Source organism: Elaeis guineensis, chromosome 7 (assembly GCF_000442705.2).
Source record: "Elaeis guineensis isolate ETL-2024a chromosome 7, EG11, whole genome shotgun sequence".
Classification (NCBI taxonomy): Eukaryota; Viridiplantae; Streptophyta; class Magnoliopsida; order Arecales; family Arecaceae; genus Elaeis; species Elaeis guineensis.
In genome coordinates this window covers 103,998,407-104,023,796 of record NC_025999.2, presented here as the reverse complement: position 1 = coordinate 104,023,796, position 25,390 = coordinate 103,998,407, and the positions used below count along the sequence as shown (strand labels likewise).

The following is a 25,390-nucleotide window of genomic DNA, read 5'->3' as shown; positions in this document are numbered from 1 at the left end:
AAGAGAGGGGTGGAGGAAAGAGGGAGAAAAGAGATGGTCTCCTTACCCGCTCACAGAAGATGGAGTTGGGGGTTGGAAGGGGGGAGAGAGTTTTTCGGATTGAAGGACTCTCCCCATCAGTCCTCCTTTTCTGCCCCTACATTCAAAAGTGATGACAAAGACAGAGGAAAATTTTATGGACAGGAATCAAATTTGCATTACTACTTTAGACTTAATATGCGAACAACCTTATTTTAGATCACATTTCATATACTTTGTCCCTTTCTACTGACAAATAAGTGATATAGCTAGCTACAAATTGATTGAAAAAACCAACCTTATCTACCATTTCTAATAATATTGATGGACCTTATAAAAAAAATCAAAACAAATTTCTTTTTGATTTTCAAAATCTAAGTTTGTGCATGCATGTATTTTAATCTGATATTAGAAACTTGAAGAATAGCCCATGAATTTGGATGGTCGAACTCGGAGAATGGTTCTTCAATTTGGAGCAACAAAATTTTCCACATAGTTACATTTAGCAAACTAGCTATATGCCAGCCGGCCAATAATTAAGAAGATTTTGGATGTTAGACTATTGGCTCATTATTATTCGATAGCCAAGGTATTAGAAAAAAGACATCTTGGCGTATGACATTTTCACCATTGTGAGTTTAAATAATTTAGATTCATGTAATCTTACCTCTATACATGAATAGATTGTTTATGTGTTTTAAACTTGTGCCAGCTAAATCTTAATGGAGCACATTTATCATTGGACCAAGGCCCATCCTCTCAATAGGAATGTCTCAATCACATAATTTCTTTGAAATCAAAAGTAGAAAATAGTGCACCAAGATTTATCATTTTGAATTGGAGCTTTGTTTTCTAGCAATAGCTAACATACTTCTAGAATAAATCTCTACTAACTTTATTACTATTTTTTTAAAAAAAAATTATATATTTTTAAAGAATTAATTTCTGCTAACTAAAAAAATTCATTGAGTCAAACCTTCCATGTGCTTGTATTATACCAGGAAGGGGCCAGAATGAGTCGGGAATCAATTGTACTGGGGGCATTAATGCTATCTATACTATACAAGATGTGCAATATTGCTGTTAGATTAAGACCTCGCAAGTTTCCGATCCACGTTCTCCTATATTTTTATTTAAAAAATTTAAAAATTATTTTAATTTTTCTACATAATTAGATTGAAATTTGATAAAATTTATGAATTAGATTAGCACATTGAATAATGTTATAGGCTGCATGCTGGACTAGGTTCAAATTTATGAGAGATCCAAAAAGTAAGAGGATGGATTGGTCCAAATCTTATTCTGAGAAAAAAAAAAAAAAAATCGGTATCTATTGGCTCAGTTCTCTCTAGAGTTATCCATGAACATTTTATTTAATCCAGTGTATGGTTTATGATCTTGTTGGTCACATTGACTCAATCCATAAATCCTTCAACATTTCCGATCTATTTTTGCAGAAGATCCAAACAGACCTTTACAATAATAATGTATTTAGAAGAATTGTCATTGAAGGAACAGCTACCCGGTCACGTCTGCTTAAAAATAATAATAATTTTATTACTTAAACATGAAAAAAAAAATGGTAAAAATAAATCTTTACTTAAAAGGAAAGGGAGAAGTCGACGAGAGCTGAAGCCGGCCGGACACTTGTCCGTCTAAAGGAATGGAGATCTGACGCTTGTTTACCCAGGCCTGTTAAAACGAACTGCTTCATCAATGCAAACCCACTTGAGACACCGATGCCGACGCAATGCCTGAACGGAACTCATCGCGCCCACCGGCAACCCCTCTCCTTCCTCCACGCGGTCGAAGGATGGGATTTCGGACATTCATCGAATGGACCCATTCTGGCCCACCCCGAAAACTCCGAATAAAAAAGGCAACAACCTTTTTTTTTTTTCTTTTTTGGGGGTAGAGGCAATCAGGCAACAATCTTCAAGCAGCTTTTTATTCCCCTTAATTCATTCCTTTTTTACAGGGAACAACTTCCTTCTTTAACTTGGGATATATCCCCCAGATTAGATAGCCCTCCGGGACTCTCCATCCCTCTTTCTTGGAACACCCCCGGAAGGAGCCTATCCGCCTATCCCGGAGACATGGAGGCCATTATCCCGGCCGCCGGCCTACTCTCCCTTCCTTCCAACCCCCAAGCCCGAGCCTTCCGCCCCTTCTCCACCCTCAGGACCCGCTTCCCCTCGGCGGCCGTTCGAGCCCACACCCCAGCTTCGAGAACCGATGCACTCCGCTGGAGAGAGCCGAATCCGTCGTTCTCCAAGCCGAGAACCCCCCTGGACGCCCAAAGATTGCTCCTCTACAACGTTTCTTGCGGTTATCGGGGAAAAGACAGGAGCTTTCCGGTCTGCGGAGCCGGAGCTGCCGCAATTCCGGCGGATGGAGGCGGTTACGTCGAGGAGAAACCGAAGCCCAAGTTGTTGGGCGTCGAGGTTCAAACGTTGAAGAAGATTATCCCGTTGGGGCTCATGTTCTTCTGTATTCTTTTCAACTATACGATCCTGAGGGATACCAAGGATGTGTTGGTGGTGACGGCCAAAGGGAGCAGCGCCGAGATCATCCCGTTCTTGAAGACGTGGGTGAACTTGCCCATGGCGGTGGGGTTCATGCTGCTGTACACCAAGCTCTCGAATGTTCTCTCGAAGGAGGCTCTTTTCTACACGGTGTTATTCCCTTTCATCGCCTTCTTTGGGGCTTTTGCCTTCGTGCTGTATCCCCTTCGCGATGTCATCCACCCTACGGGGCTTGCCGATAAGCTCTTGACCGCCCTTGGGCCAAGCTTCCTTGGCCCGGTCGCGATCTTAAGGATTTGGAGCTTCTGTTTGTTCTATGTCATGGCCGAGCTCTGGGGAAGTGTGGTGATCTCGGTTCTCTTCTGGGGCTTTGCCAATCAGGTGATCTTTGCCATTATTGATAAAGTTGTCGCACATGTTAATCAGGATGGTTCTTGTGAGAATTTTTATTATCTAATTAATTTTTGGATTTTTATCTGGTTGATGATTCTTTTGCTTAATAAGCCAAGCTTCGTGGTTTCTGAAGTCGTTCATCTGATGATGTCCTATCATGATTTTGTATGTATGTATTTTGACTTCTTGATGGTTTTTTGTGGCATAATGGACTGGTTTTGAGTTGGTACGGTTTGGTATACATGCAGGTTTTGTTGATGGGAGATTGTTGTGATTTTGTCATTTTTATTTGGTTGCTGCTAACTTTCCTTTTGACTCTTAATTTTCTTCGTGGGTATCCTTTCTTGATGTGGGATTATCCTCATGAAATGATATCAGTCATCCAACAATGCTGGAATCACTGGATGTTGCTTGATTCTCTCTACTGATATGTCAAAATTTGCAAGCTATGTTTCTTAGTTTCTAAGCATAGTTCATTAATTAATCTAGAATTCTGATTATGTCTTAAACCACATCACAAAATTTTTATTATCCTGCTACCAATCTTGCAATTTTTCTTATTTTTACTTTTTGAGATAGAAAAGCAAAATTTACTACTTAACATCTGGTTTTCCCGTGTTCATTCTTTAATGTGCAAACTCAAGCAGCAAACTTGATATCTTTTGCCTTCATTTCATGTTAGCATCATGTAGTACTGCACCATATGGCCATAAATACATTCCTGTCAATGAAGAAAACTGGATTGTTAGTGATCCAATCAGAACTCCTTTTGCTCTGTTCCTCGTGTGTAAGTGATACGAGCCACCAGAAAGATTCAATTCTAACCTTATGGGGGTCCTGTCTAAGACAAACTTAAATTCATGCTACTTCAGGATTGATATGAGTTTGTTTTTCTCCTTTTGTTGTTGTTGAAAAACTTTCCTGTCTTAACGGGAACCGAAAACATCACATAGACATTGTCTAGAGAGGAGTTCTTGCTTGTATATATACTTATTAAAATCATGAGTGATTCCTGTGCAACAGATGCAGCTGATGTAGGGATTTGCCTTGAAAATCAGGGGAGGGAAAATTGTTAGCTAGTTTCAGATATCCTTCTGTTAAGCATTACATATTCATTTTCTGATATAAGGCTAGGATTTTGCATCTTTACATAAGTTGTTAGGTAGAGAATAATTGGTTCTAAGTTGTGACAGCACTAGGATCGAAGATCGGATTTATTGGAATCAACATCACAATTGCAGCTTCTAGGCAAGCGAAAGTGCCAAAATCGGTTATTCAAATCTTCAATTTTGAGGACATCCAGGTTGCCGATCTAAAGCTATTTCATATCAGGGGTCACAGTGCCTGAATCATCATTCCTGTATCAAGGTGCATTTTATTGAAAATGAGCACTCTGGTTGCTGATGGAAACACTGCCACTATGCTGCAACTACTGCGATAATGACAATGCTAATAAACTTGCTCCTATACCTATAACAAAGACATGTCACTAACCATTATTAACATTGCTAACCGCACTATTTGAGTCTACATAACAGACCAAGTTCCTGGGTGAGAAGTTTTCTTATTGATTTTACCAGTAGATGTTATTCCTTCTATTTATTCCGGCTGGAGGATAAAATTGATGATGTGTGTTGTTGATTCCCAGTGGTGGTGGATTTTTACTTTTAATTTCAGGCCTTTTGTTGGCATATGCCGGAACTATACTTTCTTCCTTTAAAAGAAGTAGTGATAATTTATGTTTGAAAGTTAATTCTTGCCTCTTGCAGATTACTTCTGTCGAGGAAGCCAAAGAATTCTACCCACTATTTGGCCTTGGAGCTAATGTTGCTCTCATCTTCTCAGGGCGAACTGTAAAATATTTTTCTAACCTGCGTAAGAATTTGGGCCCTGGGGTTGATGGTTGGGCAATATCTCTGAAAGGAATGATGAGCATTGTGGTGCTTCTGGGTCTTGTAATTTGTGCAATCTATTGGGGAGTAAATACCTTTGTTGTCAATGATGCCTCTCTTCCAAGATTGCAGCGCAAAAAGAAGGTTGGCCTCAACCCTCACTCCCTTGCTGTTTGTTTCCTGTCTAGACCTTCCTTTCTTTGACTAACTATTCAACATTAATACCTATGCAGGAAAAGGCCAAACTAGGCATGAAAGAGAGCTTGAAATTTTTGTTGTCCTCTAGATATGTGAGGGATCTTGCCACCTTGGTGGTTGCTTATGGTATAAGCATTAACCTTGTTGAAGTCACATGGAAATCAAAGCTCAAGGCACAGGTAAATTTCTTTTGATTTTCGTCTCTTTATCTGTGTCCAATGACCATGAATGTATAATCCTTTTAACTTTATTACTATATTTTCCTCTACATCTTTGTAGTTTCCAAGCCCCAATGAATACTCATCTTTCATGGGTGATTTCTCAACTGCTACTGGTATTGCAACTTTCACAATGATGCTGCTGGGCCGAGTCATACTGAGAAAATTTGGGTGGGGAGGAGCAGCCATGATTACACCCACAGTATTGCTTCTCACTGGAGTTGGGTTCTTCTCGCTGATTTTATTTGGAGAACCATTGGCCCCCTTGCTGGGAAAATTTGGAATGACTCCTCTGCTTGCAGCTGTTTATGTGGGCGCATTACAGAACATTTTCAGTAAGAGTGCGAAGTACAGCTTATTTGATCCTTGCAAAGAAATGGCTTATATTCCTTTGGATGAAGACATGAAGGTTTGTTTTCCCTGTCCCATTGTTTATTCATGTATTTGAGCATCTACATGCATGTTTATGCATTCATGGAGGTCTGCATACTCTGCCACCTATTTATGGGCATCAGAATTAGTGCACCATTTTGTGTTTATACATTTTGATATTGGATGATTCAAGATCTGTTATTTTATTTCAGAAATGCAAATCAAACCATGTTGCATTTTGTAATGAACTGTTTGTGGGTCCCATCATCCCACTTTAAAAAAACTAAAGCCACATTCCTACTATCTGCTTATTTAAGTGTCTGCTTATTTTGCATTGTGAATGCAATCCTCTTTTGCAACAGACACACTTCATTTGTATAGGCATGTCCAAATTATTATCTGGAAAAAGGTTATGAAGGTAGTGTGATATGCAGGGAGTGTGTCTATGAAGAAAGGGGACTGTATTTATGATTCTCCCAATTATATCAAAATGTGTATGTAAATAAACTGGAACTGGCCATCTTTGTGGTGGAGTAAAGCTGATCTAAGTTGTTCATTTTATCTTTATCATCTATGCACTTCATTAGATAAGCACATATGATGCATGTGCTCCATGCTTGCATATCCCGTGGTGGTTTCACAAACAATTATAATGCAAAAATTGGCATAGTTGCAAGCATGATGTGAGCTGGTTAAAATCTTTCTAATCTCATTTTGCCCTAACTTTAGGGGAAATAGAAAAGAGAGGTTTAACTTTGGTTATTTGCCACGGTTGCAGCTAAGTTATGACATGATAGTTTGGTTGTAGTCTGAACAATTTGATTCTGCTTTTGTGCTTGGAGACGATGTGTTTTGCCTATTGTTCAGAAATGTGGTCCTATGGTTAAATTTTGTCATTCTCAGTTTTAAGGCTTTTTTTTAGAAAAAATTAAAATTGTTTAACGGAAATGTCAGCTTTTGAAATGAGACCACATACTATTTTTTATTTTTCCAGGAATCCAAAACTATATTTCATTTAAATTTTATTTTTCTGTGATATTTTTTTTTTTGAAAATTGGAAGAGGTTTAATCGTTTTGTCTGTGGCCATTTACTCTTATAAGCTAAGAATGTTACCTGCGCTTCATCTCCAAACTAACAAACAAATATTATATTTTCTAAAACTTTGAGAGCATTTTGGGGAAGGGAAAAGATATTTTTTATTATGTTGATTGAAATGAAAAATCAAAAATGAAATAAAAATTGAATAAAATTCAGTGCAAATTTGTAAAATAGCTACTTTGTGGAAGAAGTTATTAAGCTGAAAAGTTTTTCTGATTTATCAATATCTGACACTATATTATGATTGACCACTCAACTCCTCATATTTTCTATATACAGACATATAGATATACATACAATACAACACAAATATAAAGACCTAGTAGATAACTTGTAATTACATGAAGTCTTTGTTTTGTGCAAAAAGACTAACAGCTAAGGAGGGTGACTCGCTGCCGAGTATTGATGCATAATATGTTAAACACTCTTCTTTCACTTGGTGTATTCAACTGACCAGAAATGAGTGACAAAAAGAAAACAAAATTCTTATAACATCACAACTATTAGGAGTGATTATTTTAATAGGTGTTTGTAGATCCTTTTTATGGCCATAGAATAGCCCTTTGAGAAAGTTACATCAGTTATCCTGCTTCCCCTTATTTATCATAACGACAATTATGCTTAACACTTGTTCATAATTCTAGAAGATAACGTATTGTATATAAGTTTGCTGTTTATATTGTTCATTTTACCTGCATATAGGTTAAAGGGAAAGCAGCCATTGATGTTGTCTGCAACCCCTTGGGAAAATCAGGAGGCGCCTTGATTCAACAGTTCATGATTTTGACATTTGGGTCCCTTGCGAATTCAACACCCTACCTTGGAGGAATACTACTGGTGATTGTTCTTGCATGGATAGGTGCTGCAAGGTCTTTGGATGCCCAATTTTCTCCTTTGGCGAAGCAAGCACTAGAGAAAGAGAAATTGCTGAAAGAGAAGGTAAAAGAACCAATGGTCAAACCATCCCAAGAGAATACCGATGGCTTGGTTGAAAAGCAAGCAGTAGCAGCAAAAGAAAATGGTTCTCTTCATGAATCCTTTGCAAGTAAAAACTCAACAAATGGGTCACCTTTGAAAGAGAAGCTAGCACCTGAATCCGAGAGTTCATCAGAAACCACCACCCCCCATAGTCAGTAAGGTTAATCAGGCATCCTAAACAGAAAGGTGCGAGTGATGATAAGAGGCACCTGGTAACACAAATGTGCCAGTCTTCAGATAGAAATAACATGACAGAAACAGGTATGCAGTTGGTTCTTTCATCTGTTTTGGTAGAAAATAAAATGTATGCTATTGCTGTATTGCTACTGCATCCCTGCTACTGAGGTTAGATTATCAGAAGAATATGTAGTTTTTCCCCCCATATTGATGCAATGGTCTTTTGATTACCGTGCTCTTGTACCATAGTATGGAACTGCTGCCTTGGAACCCTAGAGCTCAGTTTTGGTTATCTAATGTATAAATGAAGAGGCAACCTTAGTTTTTTTGACAATTAGGTGAAACAAAGATGAGAAAAAGATGCATCTTCGTGTGCGAACTCTTTTTTTTTTTAAGAGTGACTGCATCTTTTTAAAATTAAGAGGGCAAAGAACTAAACAAGGTGAGAGAGTGATCTGTGGCACAATGACGATAAAAAACAGGCTGATCTGAAGTTAGATGATCATCTGGAAATAACAGAAGAAGCTGCATCACACTAAAGATACCTGTTCATTAGAGAGGTTGAAGTGAATCCTCATTAGGTGGCTGAGCCTTTTGTATCGCTTTCTCAAGAAAAGTATATACTAAAGAGATATCATTCTATTAACATGTCTTGCAGTAACAAAAAAAGAAAACTAATTCTATTATTGCAATAAAAGAAAAGATAGTCACATTATTGCTAAAGGCTTATTGTTATCAAGGGGATTCTGTTGGAGGCTGTTTCCATTGTGCTTAACAACTAAACAAATTGTCCAAATTTTATTTTTGTAATCCTTGGCCCTTGACTGGATTCATCATAACGAAACTTTACTGCCCATCATAGATATAATTCCTGCATGCTGGGTTTTCGGTATGGTGGAGGCCCATTTTGTTGAGAGTTATAGTAATTAGGACTTCGACTTGGTTCTTAAAAAAAGTCTCTAATGCTGAGTGCCACTTGTAAAACTTTCAGAGAATTTGTTGGATCACAAATAAATCTAGGAGGCATTATCCCACATAGATGAAATTAGGCTTGCTAGCTAAAGCTATGCCATCATGGTTACCATATTTATTCGAGGCATGTCTATTCACTATTGTCCCTTCATTGTGCATAATTTTCCCGACAGTGGACAATAAAAATTGGATTCTGCAGGCTTTCAGCCATTCTTTTTATTCTCATTGTGGATGTTTTATCTACATGGATCCATAATTTGGTTTCCTTTTAGTATGACCTATCAACCAATGTTGCCCCTTTATCTTTCCATCAGATATTGCGACTTGAGTAAGAGAGTTTTTGGGTTAATTTTTTTTCTCAGGTTATTTGCTCTGTCAATCGTAACAAGCCAATACATTCTGCAAGTAGAAACCAAAAGAAAAGAAATGATAATTGTCATTTTACAGCATCAAACAGTTATGACATCATTGTGACATGGGTCTGAAGATGTCTTTGTGAAAAGGGCTGAGTGATTGATTCACATTCCTTTGGAACTAAAGAAGATTTAGACGATGATATTCTTTCTTGACGGGAGTACTAGAATGTATTCCAGTGCTGCAATAGAGAAATACGCATGGGTTATTGACTCTCCACAACTAGTATTTTTGTCTGATTCGAAACCTCCTCTCGTAAGGGCGCAAAAGTATGTTCTCATTTTGTAGCAGGGAGACACATTATATACTCTTTTGTTCTCTAAAACTGCCAGTTTGTTGGTACACTAAATTTCCTCGGGTGCCAACAATTTGTTCATCCTGTCCCAACTTTTTCCTCCCCTAATGAATGATGGATAGAGTCAACTCGTATGTTGCCTCTTACACTGGATGGAGTTGGGGTTCTCTGGGTGGCCTTTGCGGACCTCGAAATTAAATCATTTAGACAGCACAGATGGCCTTGTGGTCTTGGAATGCGTGACCTTGCTTTTTTTAAATATTTTAGTAATTAACATCCATAATTTCATGTTAGCTTAGTGGTGTCCCAATGGCTCGCAGAGGACAGATGCCTTTGTGGAGCTTGCTGTTGAAAGTTTGAGGGATGCAGCAAAAATAGTAAGGGTGGATGGGATCATCGGACCGGTACATGATGATATATGATAGAAGGTGGTTCAGCTTTGGCTTCTCTGGTGAAGTAGATTATGCTGGTAGTAAATATAGAACTGTCACATTGGTGAAATTAAAGGAGTATTATGAATGTGATAGATAACGACTTCTGTTGTTATCTCGCTTTTAAGTACAGATAGAGATGCTGTGAGGATGATTTTTTTTGTTACTGTTTCGACGAAATTGTTTATTTGCATGACATGTTATGCCTGAGCACAATGGAAAGCCTCTTCAGCATTGCTTCTACCAAAAAAAAATAAATAAATAAAGAATACAGTGGATTTTGGCAGGTTCCTCAAGTCCTGTATCAAACTTACCAAATGGGCAGACTCTTTCTAGTGGTCAAGCTTACATAGTTCTTCCAGAATGTGTTTAAATCGGAAAAGTCTCACATATTTAGCATAAGTCCATAATGGCTTTGAAGTGTGGACGAGCTTAGATAGATTAGGATGAATTTTCTTGTACCTGGTGTGCAGGGAACGTGTACATGTGCCCCTTGAATATTGGCTAAAAGTTCTAATAGAGAGCAGAGAAGAAGATTTGGAGCTTCAATGAAATTTTTGCCAATAATGACCGGAAATAGGTGCATTTATGTATTTTATACACTAAACCCGGCACTCAACAAAGGAACTATTGCAGCCAACTCTCTCGTCGTTTATCATCGGGAATGAGAATCTGCAAAACAACGTCCACACTGATCGGAGTTGTCTCCGATCGAAGATCCTCTGATGCTTAAGTTAAAGAGGGAGATTGGGCAACAGTATTTTTGAATGAGAAAAATGGCAGAGCTCAGCTCAAAAATGGCTTACTGATGCTGTTGTCTTACTCCCTTTTTATAGAAAAGATAGTTGTAACCGTCGGATATGGTCTTGTATTTTATGGCATAGAATCATTGGGCTGTAATCTTGTGGTGGATTATTAATTTTCACGGATTATGCCGTGATATTTGAGAAATAACCATCCATGACAGTTATGATATGTCGAATGAGTCGGCCGACTATGCGTCGGGGATTGACCGTCGGTTGAGAACTCTGAAATATCGACGGTCGAAGTAGTCCGCTGTCTGTAGTGTCTGAACATCGGTCTCTTGTCAATCTTGAGTCGGTGAGGTATATTCGGTTGGTCGGTTGAGAGTAGTGTCGGTCTGTTTGGTTGATGTTCGGTCGGTAGTCACTTTCAGGATCATATCTGTTTGTAGGGTTAGAGTTGGGTGTTGGTCGGTCTACGCTGGAGATCAGTCAGTTTATGAGGATCGGTAGGTTTATCCCAACAGTTACCTCCCCACTTCTGAGTCCAATAGTGAGTTGCCGCGTATATCGCCACGTGGTCAATTGCTTTGGATGAAAGGAATTGTTGTTTGTCATGTCGAATCCCAACTCTGCTACCACATTCTCTAGAGTATGGCCGATCAACCACTTCATCATCTTTGAGCTGTCGTATCAGTAGAAAGATTTGGTGTCAGGCATCATTTGCGGAAGGTGAATCGGTGCCAGGCGTTATATCGGGAAGATGAACCGGCATCGTGTGATTTAATTCTAGCATGTAGATTTTCATCATGCATCGGGGTGTCATTGGGTCGAAGCTGTTCATGCGGATGGAGGTGACGTTGTTTAATCTGGTGCAGGTGCATCGAACCGTCGGGTTGATGATGGGTCTAGATGCTACTACATATCGTCAACTGGCGTTGTCTCGATCTGACCACTTTCATTCGGGCCGTTGGGCGTTCCTCTATATAAAGGGCCGCTGTCAGTCAGGTATTTACCTTGCTGTTGTCTCTTCTGACGGGAGAGCTCTGTCAGAGAGCTGCTCTCGTGTGAAAACATTTCTTGTCATTTTTTTTTTAAGTTTCCTTGAATCTTTGACAGTTCTTTCGATGGGCGAGATTCCTGTAGGGGGTGGTTGGTCGGAGATTCCGGCTAACGACTCCCTGTCAGGCTCGGAAGTTCTGTCATTCTCGGGTCCAACTGTTGGTCAGTTTCGGAAGCGGCATTGTGCTTCGGGCCGTCATCAGCTTTTCACTCCTGGTGCCGATGGTGGGGTCAACGACTTGTTACCATATATCCCGCATGCCTGTCTCAGCTGCACGATCAAGATCATCTTCGATGGTGGACGAAAATCTGAAGCCCTCCTTTAGCTCTTATACAAGAAGGGTGTGGTCGTCGACCGAGTGAGACCCTCTCTATTCCCATACGAGTGGGTCAAGCTGTTGATGTGGTTGGCCGAGCAATATGATCGGTCAACCATCTTCACAGCTTAACTCGAGTCGTATCGTCCTCCGAGCTGGAAGGTGGAGTTTGTCGGAGAAGTCAATTCAAGGTGGGCCTGTCGATTCTTCAGTGGAATGAAGGGCGACAACGAAGATTAGTCGATGTTTTTGATTTTTCTTTTGTAAAGAAAGATGTAATCGGACTTCGATCCAATTTTGTAATCTTTCTTTTTTGATAATGAAAGAAGTACTTTTGTTTTGAAATGCTCCTCTGTATCGTCGAGTCTGCAATGTCTGTTTTTAGGGCAATCTCTAAATGTAGATCGTAGATCCGATCATTTTGCAGACTTTGTAGAATTTGCTGGTCGTGTAGTTTCCGACGTATTTAGTTAGGATAACGATGGTAAGTCGAATATCCATTATCCGAAGCTTGATCAGGATTATACGTCATATTATTTGATAAATGGTGGCAAGCCGAATATCTCTCGACTGACCGTGGCTATGTCAGTATAGTTCCAATTCGACGTTGGTCGTCTTAGCATTTTGTCTTTCTCAGTTGATACTAAGTCGGTAAATTAGCCAGCTGCTTCAATAGAGAGCCAACTATGAGGGCAGCACGGCTTTTGTGAAAAAAGTCTGCATCACCGGCACTGACCTCCAGTTGAAGTCGATAAGTCGGTTCTGCAAAGGAATCAGAATGTAGTCGGTGTCGAGATAGTCGATCATCTAATTTTTACAGTGAAAGTCGAAGTATATTCGATGTCGAGATGGTCGATCTTCTGACTTTTACAGTGAAAGCTCAAGTATATTCAGTGTCGAGATGGTCGATCTTCTGACTTTTACAGTGAAAGCCGAAGTATATTCGGTGTTGAGATAGTCGATCCTCTGGCTTTTACAGTGAAAGCCTGCATACTTAATGTCGCTTTAAAATTATAGTCGGGACGTCTGTTTTTGCAAGAGGATCGAAATATAGTCGACACTAAAGCAGTTGATTCTCTGAGTAGCATTCGGAAGAAAGTCGAGTAGAATAAAACATTCGTCGTGCTTTTATTAGCTAATTGTCGAAACAATAACAGCATCGTCATGAGGAGTTTGAATTCTTTGAACATCCTCTTCCGAAAAAGTTATTACATTGAATTATTGTCATTTTGCTGACTCTTCTTCAAAAGTTATCTCTCAGTTCAGTCATCCGGAGATCATATTGATGACTTCCGCAGTTGGCTGATTATTTATAACTTTCTCAATCGGTTGGAGGTTGAGTTGGTGGATCCCTCTGATATTTTTTAAGGTAGTCTCATCGTATCAGAGCCTCTATTTCATCTCTGAGCTGGATGCATTGTTCGGTGTCGTGGCCATGGTCACGGTGAAACCGGCAATACTTCCTTCGATCGCGGTTCCTCGTTTTCATCGGTGGAGGACGCCGTAGATATTCCGCCCCTTCAATCTTCATGAGGATCTGTGTATGAGGAGCAAAAAGAGGGGTATAGGAGTCATACCTGTTATACGTCGGCCTTGGACTCCATCGTCGGGGTGAGGCTCGCTTATTAGTCGGGGGTCTACTTGATTCGACTGAAGCCCCACTCTTCTTTTGCTTCTTCTTCTGACTTTTGCCTTCTGTTTGGCACCGGTAGAAGCTCCTTCGTTTGCGCGCATATATTTGTGTGCACGCTCCAGAAGTTTGGCATAAGTTCGAGAAAGAGTTTTATCCAAAGAATATGTGAATCGAGATCCTCTCAGACCTCTTTTCATGGTCGAGATAGTCATGTTTTCATTGAGGTCTTGAACCACAAGTGTGGCTGCGTTAAATCGAGCCATAAAATCTCGGAGTGTTTCGATCTCTTCTTGTTTGATCGAAAAAAGACTATCTGAGGTTCGTAGCGGCTCTGACTGGTGCTGAAGTGGGCCATGAAGGAATGTTCCAACTGTCCAAAAGAGTGGATGCTTCCCGATTGAAGCTCGGAGTACCAGGCTCGAGCAGCTTTCCGAAGTGTGGCTGGAAAGTCGATGCATAGAAGGGTGTTGGTTGCCCCTTGGATTGTCATGAGAGCCTTGTAGCTCTCAAGGTGATCAACTGGGTCGGTGGAACTGTCATAGGGTTCTACGTGCGGTATCTTGAACCGAGTCGGGATCAGTTCGTCCAAGATATGTCGAGAGAGAGATTGGGCGGTACAGAAATTAAAATCGTTTGAAGATTTCTGACCGTCCACCTGTAGTTGGGCAAGTCGGCGGTCGATTTTTTCGAACTTACATTCGTAGTCTTCGAGCCGCTGGTGGTGGGAAACTCCAGGGATTAAACCTCCCGATGAGTTAGAGGGGGAAGCAAACGGTATTCGCGATCGCTTTTCCTTCCTTGTCCGATCCAACTGAGAAGGAGAGGGGCACCGTGAATGGTGGGTGGCGCATCGAGAGCGTCGCAAGTGCCGCTGCTCATCCCGATGAGAGAGTCGAGACGGCCACTTTGGAGGAAGAGATGGAGATTGCCGTGGATGATGGCGGCTGTGCCTGGATGGCACCGAACGCACCACCGGTTGCTCTGCTGGCGGCTGTGGTGGCTGGGTCTGCTGCTGTTGGAGGCTTCTGACAGTCTCTGTAAGAAAGTTCATTTGCTACACGATTGCAGCAATCTGGGCGTCCGTTGTGACCATGGGTCGCGGAGAACTAGGCTCTGCTACCGGAGACAGGGGAGGAGCCTCTTTCCGACGGAAAGAGTGCCTCGCCGATCCGATTGCTGTTGACCGTTGAGCTCTGATTTTCGTCATTGCGAGTTGTCTTTTTTTCTACCTGGCGCGCCAATCTATTGCGGCCAACTCTCTCGTCGTCTGTTGCCGGGAACGAGAACCTGTAAAACAACATCCACACTGACCGGAGTTGTCTTCGGTTGGAGATCTTTTGATGCTTAAGTCAGAGAGGGAGACTGGGCAACAGTGTTTTTAAATGAGAAAGGTGGCAGAGCTCAGCTGGAAAGTGGCTTACTGATGCTGTTGCCTTACCCCCTTTTTATAGAAAAGATAGTTGTAACCGTCGGATATAGTCCCGTATTTTATGGCGTAGAATCATTGGGCTGTAATCTCGTGGTGGGTTATTAATTTCCACGGATTATGCCGTGATATTTGAGGGATAACCGTCCATGACAGTTATGATATGTCGAATGAGTCGGCCGACTATGCGTCGGAGGTTGATCGTCGGTTGAGAACTCTGAAATATCGACGGTCGAAATAATCCGCTGTCTGTAGTGTCCAAACATCGGTCGTTTGCCGATCTTGAGTCGGTAAGATGTGTTCGATTGGTCGGTTGAGAGTAGTGTCGGTCCGTTTGGTCGATGTTCGGTCGATAGTCGTTTTCAGGATCATGTCTGTTTGTAGAGTTAGAATCGGATGTCGATTGGTCTGTGCTGGAGATCAGCCGGTTTATCCAAACAAAAATTATTATATATTTGCATGGGGCATTACATCTGAACTAGTACAAACACTTGATGCAGAGGAACTGGCACATCTCCCCGCCAAGTGATGTTTGAACAGGTCCCCAGCCCCGCAGCTTGCAAAAATCAGCATAGGTATCACGTTTGAGCTGGTCTCATCATTTCCACACGCGCACACAAAGGAAAGATAGAAAGAAAGCTGGTTTCGGCACCTTGCCTTCACGGATTAATATCTTGCATATACTATGTTTGAACTAGCCTGACACTCGGCAAGAAGGGACTAATACAAATGCTGCATATACTATGTTTGAACTAGCCTCGGCACTTGGCGTGCGGGAACTAGTAGCGGGCTAATTGCCTTCATCATCTTTGAGCTAGTCCCTGCATTGCTTGCAGATATCACTCTTTATATTTGAACTACTCTCAGCACTTGGCTTGCTGGGAGTAGTATAGATCTCGCGTATGCTTGTTATGTCTAAACTAGTCCCGGTACTGGGAGCGCAGATACTAGTTCAAACCGGAAGCGAGAATTATTATAAGGCAACCCCTAACAAGCATAAATTCCATTAGTTATGTTTGAGTTAGTCCCGGGCATAAAGGAATTGGTTTAAATTTAACGAAGACAAGACCGCATACAAAATCTCTGTAGAACCTGATTGTTGTAGCTTGGTCCTCAATGTTGCTACAAACTTGTGATAGAAATTTTACGATTAACCTGCTAACAGACTTGGAAATCATCAACAGACCTCATGTCATGGTTGAACTGGTCCCGTCTTTCCCACTGCTTATGCTAGTTCAAATTATGTAATACATATGTTAAATAGAACGGCTTTGATTGCTTGAGCAATTGGGAAAGAAAAATGAAAATTTTCAAACGAGAATGGCTTCAAGGCGTGTAGCGTTGCCAGTTTCCATTGAGCATTCATCAATGTTTACAGAATCGGGTTGATCTGATGTGTATTATGTTGTGTTGCTGATTTGTGGGGTTTAATTAGTATTTATAAACTAGTCCTTATCTTTTAGGATAGACACCTTCTTGTTTGAAGAAATATGGAAATATATATATATATTGATAAAAATACCAGAATATATGTTTTCTTCGAAAGCATGCATCTCTCCATGCGCCTCTCTATCTGACACATCCCAATAGACAGCAACCAGCCACCGCAACGGCTGGTTGGTTTCTATTTGGTTTGCGAACTTTGAACCAGTTCTCTGGACAACCATGCAGACCTATCTCGACCTTAATCAATACATCCTTAATATAATTCAAGAGATAGGTGTGGCTTCTCTTAGTAATTCGCAACGTAATTTGTACCTTACTTGAGCATAATTACATCGGGTAAATGGGTTGGAGCAAAAGGTGATTCAGGCCAAGCCTGTCTCTCCTGTCTCAGTCGCACCAGCCAAATGCAAACTGATATGGGAGTTTCCTCCAACAGAAGGTACAGAGTATAAGCTAACTAGACGACATTCCCATTCACGACCCAAAGCTTTTATTTTAACTGAACTTTAGTAACCAAGGGTACGAAATCATGTGGCCTTCTTTTTGTTTTTTTATTTTTTGATTGGAAGAATTCATGTTTCCTTTATTGAAACGTTACAGCATTGAAAGGAAAATTTTCTCATACATTTCAGGGCGATGGGTTTATGGAGAGGCCAGCATTTAGTGCATCACAATCCGAGTCTGTAGGTCTTTGTAAAACTAAAGTAGTAGAACTTTGATTGTATTTTGCTGGTAGAAGAAATTTAAGGACCCACTGTGGACATGGTGCAGCTTTTATTTCGTTGGTAGCACGTGAGGAGTGTGGCCTTACAACTTGACAGATGACCTTGTAAACTAGGCAATGCACAGAAGAAATAATATATTGGGCTTGTTTTATCTCCTTCCATCCACATCTTTTGTTGTCGTCGGACTGGGATAGCCGGTTGGTAGCTGAGTAAGTACGTCTTGCTTCCAAATAAAATATGAACATACAAGATAAATCTTTTTATCCAAAATTATCTGATGAAAAATTTTTCGATGCTTAAGTCAATTAAAATTAAGAGAACAATAGAAAAGAATCATGAATGCGAAAATTAATCTATGTCTAAAAATATTTATCCTGATCTCCCTCTTACTAAAAACATTTATCCTGATCTCCCTCTTACCTCTTTTTATGTAGGATGGAGTTGCCGTTATCTGATAACTTCCGTCGATTTTAATATCGGAATGTAGGAATTATGAGTTTGTAGTAAACTGTAAATGGACGGTTATTCTGATCCATAATTCAGTGGTTATAATCAATTAATACTCACACCAAGCAATCGTTCTCCGACTCCAAATTTTCTGGGATCGGGGGTTATTGCTTTTCTACAAACAATTGTAAATACTCGGCTAACGTCCGAGTAACATAATCAGTCAGTTGCCGAATCAATGACCGAGTCTTGAGTATCCGTATTGTCCAAGATGTCTCCAGACATCGTAGGTCAAATACCAAGTTAAATTGTCGGGTTTCTATTACAGTCGGGTGCTGGAGTATTTATCCCAATAGCCTTAACATTCAATCGCGCTTCTTTCCACCTCTGTCCGTTCCCGGTTCTTCTTTTTGTTCATTCTATCTTCTCAAAAGTTAAGAATCGCCAGAACGGTCGCAATTTTTTTTTTTTTTGAAAATCCAATGTACTTATCTACCCCGTTCCCTCAAGTAGTACGTCATTTAAATTACTGGGTTGCGCTACAAGAGTGCCGATTGGGTATTGTTGTAGAATTTCAAGAAGGGCCTGACCTCCAAGTGCTCTGAATCCCCAGCAGAATATATATTCGTAGCAGAACAAAGAGGTGCCGGATCAAGCTTCATTACACTTTCTAGATCTTAATGAATATTTGACCTTTGTAAGAAATAAACTGTGAATTTACCCGAGTTTTTATCTTTTTTTTTTGGGTAAGAATTTATCCCTGAGTTGGAAACAAATAAGATGCTCACTTCATTGATGTGGTAATTCCTCAAACATAAAGTCCAGACAGAATGGGTGGTCCGCTGGTCTTGATAAGCTAATATAGACAATGTTTGTGATGTTTTTGTTCGAGGGAAAAGCCAATTCCTTCTATGCATCATTTGGCTTTTATAAAGCGGCAAAACAATTAGTTACAAAGGGAGGTGATTGAGGCTTTGAAGAGTTCTCTTGATAGTTGGATGTCAATTAAACGACCATGCGATGGCTGATTATAGACACCTCACACCTCTCAAAGGAATAAATTTCTTCTACAATAGCAGTAAATTCGAGCATTGATTTACTTAATTATTAGGCAAAGATTTAATGGCTATCAAATCAATGATAAATATACATATTTTTATTGATGTTATTTACCTAATCATTATTTTTATATTATTTAAATAATATTTATTATGCATTACTATAATTTATTTCAAGCTAATTCGAGCTCAAACAGAGTCCCCGTCTGCTTAAACTGACTGAGAGAAAGGGAGGAAGATCCATCCGTATTATTACTTGGGGGTAGTTTTTGGCAGCGTACCATCCAAAAAATGAAGCTGCTAAGCATGGGAATGCGAGTATTAGGGGGGAGGCCCAGTTCTCTCCAAACTATAGGAACATGAAGTGCGTGGTACTAGGTACATGTTTTGATCGTACCTAGGTTAGAGGTGGTGCACCTACCCCCGTTAGCCTAGTATAGCTTGCCTCCGCCGCACCAGAAATTATTGCATGCACCAGGTGCAGGTGAACCAAGGCAAATCCCGGAGCACATGCACGGTGGAGAGCGCGCAATCGGGAATTGGTGAATAACAAGGGTAGCGTGGCGTGTTATCCACCGTGGGATTTGACGCGCTCCAAGTGCACCTGGTGCTTGCCACACGGTGTCGTAAGGTTTCTTATCTCATATATCATTCGCGAGGCCAGGCAATCATGACATTTTTATGATCGCACGGATTGCTATGGTTGGGAGACGGGATCTCCTTGGGACCGAATTGTAGCTCTCGCGTGAAAGGAGGATTTACGTTCCGTCATGCGGAAACACCGTTGGATCATCACCGCAGAGCTCTCAAAGCGATCGGCACGAAGGACGGTGAATCATCCTTTCGCGAGAAAGATACGACCCCATCCCCTAAATCAACGATGGCAGTGTCATCTCAAGGAAATGAACGGCCTAGAAGCTGATCTGTTGCGAAAAATATTTTTTTTAGTCAACAGAAACAATATGCTTGGCTTTGCACAAAATGACAGGCGAAGCATCCAAGGTCTTTCGCACATGTGGACTCCCTTCCTCTTCCTCCTTTCCCCAGTCTTTACACGCCCGCTCGTGAATGCTGCGGATACCGCAGCGGCGGTTGCAAGTCCCCTCTCCTCCTCCTCCCCACCATCCCATCCCTGGGCTCCAAACCAAACAAAATCCACTCTCTCTCTCGACCCAAACCGGGCAACCATGAGGTCTCCTCCATCCCACAGCCCCAACTCCTCCTCCCACCGCAAGGACAAACTCCCATTGCCGTCCTCCGACCTCCTCCCGGCCGAGCCCTGGATCGACGACGCCGGCGCCCTCGATGCGGACCACCTGGCCCGGACCCTCGCCGGCATCAAGGCCAAGGGTCTTCGCCCCGACCTCCTCGGCTCCGTCGTCTCCCATTACGCCTCTCGGTGGCTCCCCGAGATGGCCACGGGCCGCGCCGCCGAGCCCTCCCCGCCTCCCGAGAGCCCCACCGCCGCGTGGCTCAAGAAGCGCTTCCTCGTCGAGACCCTGGTGGGCGTCCTTCCCCCGGAGAAGGACGCCGTCCCCTGCGACTTCTTACTGAGGCTCCTGAGGACGGCAAGCATGGTCGGGGCGGCGGCCGGCTGTATCGGAGAGCTGGAGGCGCGTGCGGGGCGGCAGCTGGACCAGGCGTCGCTGCGGGAGGTGATGATACCGGCGTTCAGCCACACGTGCGGGACGCTGCTGGACGTGGGGCTGATGCTGAGGCTGGTGCGGTGGTTCGTCGGGGCGGAAGAGGGCCCGGCGGCGGTGGCGAGAAGCGGGGCCGCGGCGCTGGCCAAGGTGGCCAAGCTGGTGGACGCGTATCTGGCGGAGGCGGCTCTCGACGCCGGGCTGGCGGTGGCGGAGTTCGAGGAGCTGGCCCGGGCCGTGCCGGCACACGCGCGGGCCACCGACGACGGGTTGTACCGGGCCATCGACACGTATCTCAAGGTTAGTCAAAATTAGAGTAGATTCTTTGTTCACTGCACTCGGTGCTTGGAGTCATTACTCATTAGGCGTCACGGATTGCAGCACATTGGCTTTCGAGTACCTAGCCTTAGGCGTTCCTTATCCGTGCTGAGTTAAGCCTAGGGGGAAGGAAAGAGTTTGATGAACAAGCGACTGTTCCTTTAACATAATTAGGATGGGCATTTTAGCCGGTGGGCAGATCCTGCCTACTAATCTCTCAGATTCCCAAATGCAGCCTGCCTGGAGATCCTAGATAAGATAATTAGGGGACAAAAAGTGGCAATCCTTGCCCAGCGGGCAATATTGACACACCTTGGTGCTCCAGCGGTCAATTCACGCTTATCCGTAGGTCTGCAAACAAATTAAGCTGTACATTAACGTCTCAAGGCGCGGCTGGATGGGCTCGTTTGAGCTCATTCAGCTATAAAACCAACCTGCCTTCCATATTATTTGAACGCAAGCTCCATTCGTAATCAACTGAGCTTGATGGCAAAACAAATGGATACTCAGCTTGGTTCAATAGGAAACTCTTTCATGAGCAAACAAATGGATACCGAGCTGACAAATTAAACCTACCTAACTGGCTTCGTTATTAGGCTCGTCTTGGCTTGTTTGCGCCCATACTAACTGGAGATAAATTGTTAGACTTGGATGGAGTTGATAAATAGAGTGAGCTCATGGAATATGGGTCTGCAAGTTTATCAGGTATCTTATTCTGGATGTTCATCCAAAAGGCCTAAAATTACTCGCATTAGCATGTAAATCGTGTTCTTGTAAGGGCAAATTCGTTTTCCCACTTTAAAAAATTATAACATCATCTTTAGAGCATGGTACAACGGCATGGTAACTTCCTAACCAAAATTATCGTACGAAAAGAAGAAAAGAAGAGATAAGGACCAAGTCTAGACCTTATAGCCCATCTGAAAATAGCAGATTATATTGACATGATCCGGAACTTTCACGATGCATTTATCCCCCATGACTTTTTTCTCAACGTCTATTTCAGTATTACTAATCTTTCCCTTTTTGCTCAGAAACCGTACTCCGACACCAATTATAACCTTTGGCTACATCGGGAGATCTAGGTATGTTCGTCAAGTAATTTATCATGCTGCAGTGCACCTTTTCAATCTCATGACACCTTGAAATGTCACGGAGAAAGTTCTGCACAAGCCTAGGCATGACGTCCAAGGGATGCGCCGTATCGATATATATAAGAAATAGCTGGACTGTTGTACCAGAGCAGCTATGTGCATGATACTTAAGATCACACCACAAAAGTGATACCACGATCCACTACAAGCGCATATCAAATGCTTCTTCCCTCCTATTTCTCTTTTTCGCTAATCACTAACCTCCTCGCATCAGATTTTGGATCCTCTCTGGTTTGGGTTGGAACCAAATCACCTCATGTATTGCAGAAGGCCAGTGATTAAGCAGCACCCATTTGTTCCCTGCTTGATGGTTGATCGCTCTGCAATGCACATACCACAGATTTTTTAAAACAAAACTTCTATAGCCAAGCATCCAACCAACACTGGGCGTTTTGGTACCAGCAAGTCAAGCCGAAAAATCACTATAACAATTATTGTAGGCTTTTTGTTTGTTCTCATTAATTCTTGTTACAATCTAGAATCTCACAGATTTGTTGGAAGATATTATTAAAATTTTTCAATTTTACATAAATATATAATATCCTTCCAGCAAATAATTAATATGGCACTGAATATACTTCTGTGACATATTTTCTTCATTTAAGTCCTATCAATCTCATCAAATTAAGAATTTAGATTCAAGCATTCATTTATAAATATCATTATCAGTCCATGACCAACCCATCAATTCAATAAATTCGGATTGCAATATCTTTTGATCTTTATGAGTTATGAGTCAGGTCCGTTCTGATATCATTTATCATAATTCAGAATTTCATTTAAAAAAATTAAGTGACACGTATTATATAGATTTTTTTGACGTTATATAAGTATTTAAGATTTTTTTTAATAAATAATTAATATTAAATTAAATATATATTTATATAGATTTTTTTTTTTTTTTTTGAAGAAATCATGGGAATTTTTTTCAAGGAAGGAAGGGCTCTCATGATTAGCTACAGTAGTCATCTGTCATTATTAAGGTAGAGAGAGTTATCATATGCACAAAAAGAGGGAAATCGCCTTTTGGATGGAATGCGTCACACCTTTTGTTTTTCATTTTTTTTATTTTATTTTTTTGCTTTTTAATTTTTGGGACGGAATTATGGGATCGAGGACTTCTCTTGAAAGAGTTTCCTCTCTTCCGTGCAAAATAGATATCCCTATACCTAGGACGTCAATTATTGGAGTAGGTTATTCCGGACTCCATTAATGTATGGCACTGGTTCTAAATGGCTCTCGGATCTATCACGAACATGGACAAATAACTGTTGGCCGCAGTTATTCTGCAGTTTGCTTTGCTGGAGACTGCGCCTATGATATCTTTGACCATCGCTTTTTGTTCACCTTTCCCAGTTTGCGTGTATCAGGGTAACTAGTGTCCTATTTATTTGTCTATTGCTGCCCCCCCCCCCCCAAAAAAAAAAAAAAAAACCCTAAAAAAGAGAGTGCACGAATTTTCAGGCTGTGCATGCCAAGACTAAACTGGACTCGGGACTGGGTGCTTGATTTGATCCTGGGACCCTGTACAAAAGTAGAAGAAGTTTTTTTTTTTTTTTTTTGGTAGGAAGTAGAAGTTGATCAGGACCCGGAAGCTTGCTTTGAAATTTCATAAATTAATATTGTCTCTATAGCATACAGTTCACGCATGGTGACAAAAATGCATGGTCCATGGGGGCCTTTGTTGTCTTGTCACGTTAATTTGGATCGACTTGAAGCCCATCACCTTGGTTGGTTCAGGTCCCCAGCTAAATCTAAATATGTGGCTTCGAATCAGTTAGCACTCTGAAAAGGATCTGACATCTGGTCTGACTGAACTGTTCCTCACGGCCCAAGTTTGCTTCGATGCAAACTTCTATCAAGTGAGACCGTCTAAGAGAAGTCTTAAAGTTTCCAGTCATCAACTGTATCGACTCCCCAACTATACTTTGCATGACGTATTTGATCTCCCTCAGTCTACACGAAGTATTTTTTACAACACCTAGCTATCTCATCCGTGAATGATTGAACCAGTTGTCATGAATATAATATCTGCCTGTTATGCACAGTACTTTTCACAAGCCAGTCACCACCATTCCGACACCTATTGTCTCCATGTGACTGCTTGTATAGTAGTGCTTAATGCTATTTCAAGTTGGTATGAAATGCCTCTAGTTGGCAGGCTCACGTACGGACAATGGTAGGGGGATCATCCATGTGCTCCAACAGTAGCGATTCACAAACTTTTCCTGGCTCAAGCTTTTGCCTCGTTTACACAATTAAGGCCTTGGATTTGGACGATTCCAAGATTCGACTGGCCTTAGAATAAATAATGTAGAAGACTAGTAAGTCCACAAAAACTTCTTTCTTTTTTCCTACATGGTCGGAGCAAAACGGAAATCCATCTCGAACAATCCAATACAGTGGTATTATGTGTTGGAGGAGTGTATCTGGCTAGGATGAACCCCAAGAGGCCCAAGTGTTTGTGCTAACTATCTTGTTCCTTCCCTTCCCAGGCCCATCCGAACACGACCAAACAAGATAAGAAGGCTCTATGCAGGGTCATCGACGCTCGGAAGCTGTCTTCGGAGGCGTCCGTCCATGCCGCCCAGAACGAGCGCCTCCCCGTTCGATCCGTGATCCAAGTGCTCTTCTCCGAGCGCTGCAAGCTCCACCGGCTCACCGAATGGAGTGCGTCGTTTACTGGGCCACGGAGCCCGAACCCGGCCCTCGAACCTCCAATGCGGGTCCCCTCCAAAAGGGAGGTCCTGGCCCAGCAGCATGAGATGCGTAAACTGCGGGAGGATGTGGCCAGGCTCCAGGTCCAGTGCCATGCCCTGCAAGCCCAAGTGGACAGGCTTGTATTGGAGAAGAGGAAGAAGGGGTTCTTCAGGTGGAGTTCTTTGCTTTTCCGAAGTGCTGACGTGGTGGACAAGGTTGAGGACTATGATGTCGGGGCGGGTCGCCGGCCACGGATGGATGCCAAGAAGGGAAGGCTGGCTCAAGGAAAGGGCACACCACCCAAGTGGCGCAACTCCATGTCCTGAAGAAGAAATGCAACCGAATGGTTTTGTGATTAATGTCTCGGAATATCTTCTGTCATGGTAAACTCCATAATCTAATATCTCGCATTATGTTCTAATGATACGACTACAACCCAAAGTAAGTGAAAATATTATGTTACCCTAGAATATGTGAGAGGATCAGCGCGGGTGTTATTCAATCTCACATTGTTTGCATGCTGAGAACATTTTGAGTACTTATATGGGGTCAAGAATCGAAAACAACTCCTTTTAGCAAGTGTTTTTGAATGATCTATCCTTGATAATTTTGGTCACAGATGCATTGTACAAGCAAATTATATGGTGTATTTCTCCGAAAAAATTAATATGGTGCGATGTTTATTCCTGTTGTTTTGAGACTTGGTTGCGTTACGTACAACAAGTATTATAATAAG

At 41.8% G+C, this 25,390-nt stretch overlaps 2 protein-coding genes across 5 annotated transcripts; both read left to right on the top strand.

The window, feature by feature from the left end:
• Nucleotides 1-1,968: 1,968 nt before the first annotated feature.
• On the top strand, nt 1,969-17,485 carry LOC105047861 (plastidic ATP/ADP-transporter). 4 transcript variants are annotated; one of them, XR_012142586.1, is made up of 6 exons: nt 1,969-2,924; nt 4,706-4,972; nt 5,062-5,205; nt 5,306-5,653; nt 7,418-7,954; nt 17,242-17,485. XR_012142586.1 is itself a non-coding variant. In XM_010926969.2 (5 exons), the coding sequence occupies exons 1-5, from the start codon at nt 2,115-2,117 to the stop codon at nt 7,850-7,852; spliced, it is 2,004 nt and encodes a 667-aa protein (XP_010925271.1). In that variant the 5' UTR covers nt 1,969-2,114; the 3' UTR covers nt 7,853-8,100. The 4 variants fall into 4 exon arrangements, 1 of the variants encoding a protein (XP_010925271.1); XR_012142585.1 differs by lacking the exon at nt 17,242-17,485 and adding an exon at nt 9,872-10,198; XR_012142584.1 differs by lacking the exon at nt 17,242-17,485 and adding an exon at nt 9,205-9,679.
• A 2,091-nt stretch (nt 17,486-19,576) lies between these two features.
• Nucleotides 19,577-25,293, top strand: LOC105047862 (coleoptile phototropism protein 1). Its single transcript, XM_010926970.4, has 2 exons — nt 19,577-20,782; nt 24,450-25,293. The coding sequence occupies exons 1-2, from the start codon at nt 19,610-19,612 to the stop codon at nt 24,978-24,980; spliced, it is 1,704 nt and encodes a 567-aa protein (XP_010925272.3). The 5' UTR covers nt 19,577-19,609; the 3' UTR covers nt 24,981-25,293.
• The last annotated feature ends 97 nt before the right edge of the window (nt 25,294-25,390 follow it).